Here is an 8,620-nt window from a genome sequence, read left to right as displayed (position 1 = left end):
AGCACTGGATACCATTTTATATTTCCTACAAATTAAAAGAGTGATATTGAATAATGAAACTATGGGCATTTATTTTCGAAGTATGCTGATGATCAAGCTGAAGATGAGGATTTGCTGGAAAACTGACTTCAAACAAAACTTAATATATAGCTAGAAAACACTGCTTAAATATATATATTTAAACATAAATATGCAACAAAACGTTGCTTCCCTTTATATAATTCAGTTTCTCGGTAAAAAGTTAATATTTTGTAGTTTGTTGCGGCTTAAAAATTAGTATAGTTTGATTTAGTTTGTCTACCATTTTCTATGTCTTGAAATGTACAAAAGTTTGTTGTGTTTCAATTTTCGATGGTTTATCAGAAATCTCCAGTCAATTTAAAACTGATTAATTTTAATTGACATAAATCCTTTGAAACTTCATATTGCCAAGTGCAACGTCACCACTACCAGCTATAAATCGTAAAGCTATCCCGCATAAATTAACAATGATTTATCGTTGGCCTAAGACTTGACCTTTAAAAATGGTAACAGCGTGACACTGTCAGGTTAGGCTAGGTAACAGTATTTTTACTAACAATATTCTTAGTTAAAATCATTTAAAATCTAATATTTATATATATATATATATACAATAAATATATTTGTTCAATAAGTTGTAAGTTATTTTGTTTATATGCATTGTTTGAATACAGTAAACTTAGCAATAACCTGTATAAATATAATAGTACTGTCTGTTCTATGTCCATGTAACTATTTCGCTAGGTGTGGACGGATCTTCACCAAAATTGGTATGGAGGTTCATTAGGTCCATGGGGAGATATATACAAATTTTCAGTTTTGCATTTTGCGGTTTTTATAGGTGTTTGTTTTCCAATACTGCTCCCTCTGTTGATGGATCTTCACCAGATTTGGCATGAATGTTTGTTAGGAGATACTGAGATACGTGCAAATTTGTGGTTTCACATTTTGTGTTTTGGAATTTTTTTGTTGGCGTTTTTGCGTTTTTTTACAATTACATATAAGGAAAGCAACTTTTCATGTCCTAAAATAACCTCTCTTTAATCACGAATTTACATAACTTCCGTCCAGGGGACTGGTACTGCAGCTAGTATTCAATAAATAAGGTTTGTTTGTTTGAAGTTAAGCACAAAGCTATACAATTGACTATCTGTGCTCTGCACAACACGAGTATCGAAACCCTGTTTCTAGCGTTATAAGTCCGCAGACATCCGCTGTGTCACGGGGGGGGGCAATAAATAAGAATTGAAGTATATTCGAGCCTATTTGATATCTTGTCACAGAAGAAAATTGCCGTAACTTTCGAACAATATAATTTAACATGAAAACATTTTCAAGAAGGAAAAGAATGTCTAAAGAAATTATAAAAAAAAACGCCAAATCAATTATTTGTTCTTAAATCTTTCAAACTTCACACTAAATTCTATGCTACTCTCTGCAAGAGCTATACGTAACCACTTTCCCACGAAACCATAAATTACTTATCACATCACTGATCTTTTTGTATTTGTCTGTTCTTATCTTAAAAGTTATTCTTCAAATTCATTAGTAGTTATTAAAATCATTCTATGATCCCACAATAAGCGATGTTAACATAGGTCTGTAGTAACAAACAACGGTAGAGTTGTTGCTAGAAGTCTACAGTTGAATCACTCCAGTGGAAACCTTACTGAATATAACATATATAGAATACAGAGGTTGAGTACGTTGTATTGAAGCGATTTCAGAGCCGCATCACGTCGTTACAGTTCATGTCGCCCCCTCTTGTCATGTTCTGTCTGACGACTATGCACCTTGATAATAGCCCTGTAGAGTAGTTTCCATTGCAACAAAACCTCCGCCTTAAGGCTGTCATGGCTACAGCACACCACATCTATCCATATGCTTTCCATAATTCATCTAATGTATCAGGATGATGGTTTACAAGCGCCAATTAAACAGATATATCATGATAGCAATTCTTGTATACCTGTGAGTTGTGTCGCCTTTACAGATGAGAATCCTTCTTGATTATGTTACATACTTTTACCTGGCACGTGGATGGCAATTGCCATTGAACTATGTGTCAGTGTATTCTCACCTGTTATAAATTGCTACACTTTTGTTTACCACGGCTGGGGTACGACTTGTTGCAGGTCTTTATTTGGATGTTTATTGTTTCCCAAATTGATCCATATTCATTTCTTTCCTAATGACATTAAATACAACGGATATCCTCATCTTGAAAATTCCAAAGCCCTGATCTGAACAAATTTTATGATGTGAGTGTATGAATATTTTGCATAGAAAGGAATGTTATACACCTTTCCCTAAAGTGATTATTTTTTGGTGGCTTTATACTACCTACAAAACGTCAAACACTATCAAAACATAATTCTGATACATGCATTCTACTCCGACTTTATATCGGCTGTGACTATCATGTGGTTTGCTAATTTGCATATTCGAAATCGTTTTGGTGAAACATATTCAAATCCCTATACAATATAACTTATGCTGTTTTTTTTTTGGGGGGGGCTGTTTGCGACTTTACAAGCTGCCTAATGTTTTTTAACTCTTGTGGGCATGGTAGTGAACAGTATTTAAGTCGACTTTCACATATATGAATGCACCTGAAAAAGGGAAAGACAAATTATTAACCCGACTTATACCTCGTACCTTTTGTCCCACAGTAGTCGAGAGAGTGTTTTTTTTTCTACGTTTGTCATATTCTCGAGTTTCTAGTTTTCTTAAAGCAGCATACTACATTTTAACTTTATTTACTTCTGTGTACTGTACTCTGTATCTGCTGAAGTCGGCTTTCCCGAGTTGACTTCGCGCTATTTAGGCAAAACAGCTATACAGATTGAAAAGTTTTATTTTTATTCAATATTTCAAAACTGTATTTCAGTAGTATTTTCTTCTTCAAAATTTTATTTTCTCGGGCATAGGTACTTTGACTGACTTGTGCATTATGTTTTTTTTTTTTTTGTGTTTATTTATCATATATAAATACGTACGTGTGCATATGCATATAGCAAACACACACACACAAAGATATGGGTTAGTAGGATATTTAAACACGGTGGGAGAACAGTAGCAATTTTGTACATTTTCATTATTTTTCATTCAATAGTATATTATTTTTACTATATGTTTTTAATGTAGGTGAAACCCGACCTACAGATAATGTAATAAGACTTTGACCAATAATGTATTAAGTAGGATTATGACTGGAGTCAGGCCGCCATACTACCGTGTTTATTCGAGCGAACCAACATTTCAATTCTCGATGTCATGTCCATATACTTTTTGAGAATTTCCTTTACTTCCTCGCCCGTATTTGCAAGGATGTACATCGACAGGTCATTGGTGTTTCATGAGTATTACACTCTAGGGTAAGCTGTCAGAGCATTGGGTCTTTTTACTTCTCCTTCTTTCATATTTTCAGCATTTAATTTATTTTAATTCACTGAGTTTTTTTTCCCGTCCTTTCCCTGTAGGTGAGTGGCTAGCACCCGAAGCTGAGTGGTTCTGATAAAATATTCAGACTCTGTGGTAGTCCATCATGCAAAACCTGCAATCGACTACTCCTCTTTCAGCGATTAACTGTCACGAAATGCATGATAATGTACGAAGAGGCTCGTGTCATCTCCGAACGTTTGGTGTTTTGGTATTTAACAAAAATACCGACTGTCGGGTCCGGTTAGTACTTGGGAGGGCGACTACCTGGAAATACTGAGTGATGCTATCCTCATTATTAATGTCTTTTGGTGGGTCAGCGATAACTTCAAGGACATAAAACGCTAAAATATTGCGTTTTATTACTTGCAGTGGGCAGAGCACAAATAGCCTATTGCGCATCTTTGCACTAAAACCACATCAACAATAGTTACGAATTTCCTTACGACATCATTTTGGAACACCCAGAAAAAGTCTATTTGGTTAAAAAACAAAACGTTTTGAAATTTGGAGTAATATGTTTATTACTTCATCGTATTATATTATTTGTGAATCTATTTTATTACAATATAGGATATCTAATATATTAATTTAAAATTGTAAATATTCAGTTTGTTCAAATTATAAAACAGAAAATAAAACAAAAAACAATCACCTTTTAAAGATACATTTCATCTAGTATTAAAATACACTGTACAAATAATTTCGAGTTAACAAACAATATTATTTCAATGATGATTTGTTATACTGAAACAAGCTCAGAAACGACGCTTTAGCACAGAGCAGTAATAAAAGCTCGGTACGCCTTGGAAACGTCACACTAAGTTCATTATTACAACTTAACCATCTGTTATTATTTGGAAATTACATGTAATCTAGTATTACAACATTGTAGGTTAACATAGAACGTTATTTCAATGGAACGGAGGTGTATAATACCTTGGAATGCTTTAAATATTTCTTTAATTATACTAACAATTCTAAAATCGGTTATAATTTTTATATTACATTATATCTTTTACTAAAACGTTTCGTATAGATAGATTTCGGGTTAACAAGCAACATAATATCAGTGGTAAACTGCTATCTGTTCTATGCTAAAATGACATTTATTTACCGAAAGAGCATCGTATGTTAAAACGAAAATATTTATTTAAAGCGTTTTAATATTGAATAAATATATAAACAGCTCACTTCTAGGAAGAATTACCAAACGACATTGGTGCAGCGCACGACTCGCAATCTGTGGGTCATTGTAACGCGACAGTCAATCCCACTATTTGTTGATAGAAGAGTAGTCCAAGAGTTGTTGGTGGGTAGTGATGACTAGCTGCCTTTCACTGCAAAATTATGGATGGTTTTGCGCGAAATTTATAACATTCAAAACCAAATGACTCTGGTCGCGCCATCTACTGTTTATACCCTGCGTTTATATTATAATTTTGGTATTTTGTAATTTAAACAAGTAATTGATAGTTTCATAAAGTAGTATATCGTTTAAAAATAGTTTTTACTTTCAGTTTTATTAAACGTACTCAAATGAATAATAAAGAAAGAAAGATGTTTGTTTCATATTGATCAGATATGTGATGCAACGTTTGTATATTGAAAAATATTTAACGGTAGTTACTCCGAACATGAATTTAATATTTAGTAATACTTCTGCTTATACATTATCTGCAAAATTAATATTTACACATAAAGTATACAACAAAGATATAAAAAATACAGAATGTTCTCGTAAAGATAAAATGCTTTCAACTCAAGGATGGCATTCATCAACTCTTCGAAACCTTCAAACGTTTTTTTTTTTTTGTTTATATTTTTGTTTATACACTATTAAAGTAAACACTATCTGTTTCTAATTAGCTTCACATTATCGGGTCATTATTCTGTCAACAAATGAATCATTAATGCAATAGATATGCTTACGAAAGAGGTTTCTGTCTCACTAATTTCCAGTCCCCCAGTGGCGCAATGCCACGCTAAACACTTGGTCACAGCCGACCTCAGGAGCAATAAGGCTCTAAAACTCGTATAGAAGAAATGTATTGCCATGCAACAAGTTCTATACAGATAACACACAAAAGTAAATGAGAATGTAATAGCTCATTTCAAAGATATATATTTTATCTCGAATGCCCCCCCCCCCCATCCAGTGGTACAACGATATGTCTGCGGACTTACAACACTAGAAATAGAGTTTCTACACCCGTGGCAGGCAAAATACAGATAGTCCATTGTGTAGCTTTGTGGTTAACTACACATAAACACTATTTTGCAAAGGAATTTTAACTTTTCATTGAAAACTCAAACATTTCAGTTTCATCAGACTTCTGACACTATTTATGACATGATTCTATAATTCATTTAATTTGTTATTGTTATCTAAATAAACATTAGTTTGTTACTATATTATTTTTACCGCCTCGCTATCCGATTGAGTAGCTACACAATAACATGTGTCGCAGCCATGAATTTTAGTTGTCACAGTTATACAGGGGGGGGGGGCGTACGAATGAGACCTGGTTATGTCGTAAAGCACGTGTTTACGCTTATACTGTGGGCTAAAAATGGCTGCTGCTATGATTTTGCCTAGCTTTTAAATAACTTTTTAAAATGTTAAAATGAGAGAAAAAGGGGGCCTGGCGAGGATGTTTATCCTGGGACCTGTGCTTGGCTCACGACGCCCCTGGCGGAAGGTATGTAACATTTTCCTTATACTGATGTGAAGAACAATGTATCTTGTAACGTGTATTCCATTTTTTAAATGTTAGTTTAATTGGCAATGTTGGTTAAAATGTTTAATAATATAGTATGATTTATTATTATTATTTTTTTTCATTTAATTATTTTATATGGTCTTTATTACGAGGATTGTTTAGCATTGTTCACGTAGTATATGAACTTATGACTAACCTAAACGTCCTAATCTGTTCGTAATTAAAGGGAGAAAAAGCAATGAAAATTAAACTTTAGTTAACGAGGTACAAAGTTTTGGTACGTTACTCTTACTAATTTGCATAAAATTCAAATATCATTCAAACAAATCAACATTAATATTTTTCAATCTGCGGCTTTGATTCTATTGGTCTATTGAAAGATGCGTACATTTCAATGTTCTTAGATTTTTTCTTTTCTTTCATCTCGTGTGAAAATGTTTTAGATTTTTTACGCCCAGTGAGCATTTTGAACACCGTTACAATACCTAACAGAAACCACAACGGAAAAGTTGTTAGCTGTATTTGAGCTACCACAGGAACAGTGGTAAGGTCGGCTTCGGGCTGAGGCATTGTTGTTGACAAAACCAAAAAGGCAATTGTCGCATTTTGCATAGCTGTTTCAAGGGAAATAGCAACAATCTGTGGACGTTTGAATCTCAGAATCCAGGCAAGTACCCAACCAACTGTGTAGCCACTCCATGCTATAGCAAACCCAACTAAAATTATGTTCCATGTAAAGAGCTGAAAAATATAAAGATTCGTAATTATAGCAATAGTAATAATGAACAACAGACATATTATTGTGAACGGACGGATAATTCTGGCAGAGAATTCTGCCCATTTCGGCTTGAAATGTCTAACTAGTACACCAACTAATAAGGGTCCCATGAAAGTTAGCAAAGTAGTAATGATATTAACGAACGGAACTTCAACCGTTTCGTTTTCAATGATGTTCCTTCCTAAGATGAACAACCATAGTGGCATCATACCTAAGGAAAGGAGAAAATATATGTTAGTGTAGTTTTTCCAGTTAGAAATAATGTATACAACATTTTACATGAATAAATAACAACAGAAAAAAAGCTGCTAAATCTGTGAATAAAAGAGTGTAATTATACGGGCACAAACCAAAGTATGGATATACCCAAATAGAGGTACGGTGTGTTTATTTATTTCATAATTTCATCCAAAGCTACGCAAGATCTATTTGTATATTGTCATCCCCAATTTTGAGCTGACAGATTAGAGTGCGTATTTTCAAACTGTGAGTCGTGAACGGTAAGTTGAATTACGTTTTTCATATTTATTTTAACTTGAAAAAAACAAAAACAAACAAAAAAAAACCTTATGTGTGGAACTGCCCATGAAAGAAAGTCCAAGCTCTGAAAAGTTGGAGAACCTATGAATTAGAAGGAAGGCAGCTAGCAAAGGTACCAACCACCAGCTCTCGGTCTAATATTATAATTTTTTGATCAAATAGTGTCTGCGGACTTATACTACTAGAAACCGGGTTTCGATACCTGTGGTGGGCAGAGCACAGACAACTCTTTGTGTAGCTCTGTGCTTAATAACAAGCAACAGCAACAATCAAATAGTGAGATTTAACCGTCACTTTTGTAACGAACCCACAGTTCGAAAGCGTGGAGCACAATTTTACGACAACGGGTTTCGAACCACGAATCCTCGGAATCACAATATGGCTGCGGTAGTCAATAAGCCAAGTATTGTCTAGGTTCAGTGTGAACACATAGAGTAACATTTTAAAGTTTACTTTAAAAACTAAATAAGCTAAAACTAAAACTGTGGTGACGCTAGTATCATATTAGAGATAAAATAAATCACAATACTAATGTATTTTATTTAAATAAAGCATCTTCTTCGTGACATTAACATAGTCGGCTAACTCTTTTAAAAGCCTTGCTTCTAAAAATAACTAATGGATATATTTGATATCAAAACGTTAAACAAACAGAAATAAAGTTGGAGTTGATGCCTTCATTTTGGTTACAATAAACAAAATATAGTTAAAACACGAAAAGAGTGTTGTATCAGCGTTTAATTTAAAAAAAATGAAATATAATGTGTAACATAAGGTTAGGGAAGCACGAGCAATAATATTGTTAGAAAATGTTACACTATATTATAACAAAAGTGCTAGTTATATATATATATACATATGTGTGTGTGTGTCATAGATTTATTTTCTTTCTCATGGAAGGTAAAATTGAAAAGAAAACCTGTGACGTTGAAGCCTAAAACATTCCTTAGTGCAATAATGGTTGGAGACGGCTTGAATGTGTAATGAAGAAAAACTTTAATATAAGTTAAACATAACAGCAAATGTACAACTTTTCGTCATCATCAGGTACAAACCTTGTCGAAACGTTGTACATTTGCTGTTATGTTTAACTTATATTAAAGTTTTTCTTCATTAC

At 33.5% G+C, this 8,620-nt stretch overlaps 1 protein-coding gene across 1 annotated transcript in view; it reads right to left on the bottom strand.

Annotated features, from left to right (window-relative positions):
• Positions 1-6,317: 6,317 nt before the first annotated feature.
• The window catches only part of LOC106472250 (ileal sodium/bile acid cotransporter-like), a 13,154-nt gene continuing 10,851 nt past the window's right edge, over positions 6,318-8,620 (bottom strand). The window contains exon 3 of the mRNA XM_022400850.1: positions 6,318-7,174. Coding sequence (XP_022256558.1) covers positions 6,519-7,174 — 656 coding nt within the window. The 3' untranslated portion in view covers positions 6,318-6,518. The remainder of the gene's footprint in view (positions 7,175-8,620) is intronic.

Source organism: Limulus polyphemus, unplaced genomic scaffold (assembly GCF_000517525.1).
Source record: "Limulus polyphemus unplaced genomic scaffold, Limulus_polyphemus-2.1.2 Scaffold5193, whole genome shotgun sequence".
NCBI classification, from domain to species: domain Eukaryota; kingdom Metazoa; phylum Arthropoda; class Merostomata; order Xiphosura; family Limulidae; genus Limulus; species Limulus polyphemus.
Note: the sequence above shows the minus strand (reverse complement) of the source record. Positions and strands in the feature narration are given on the sequence as shown.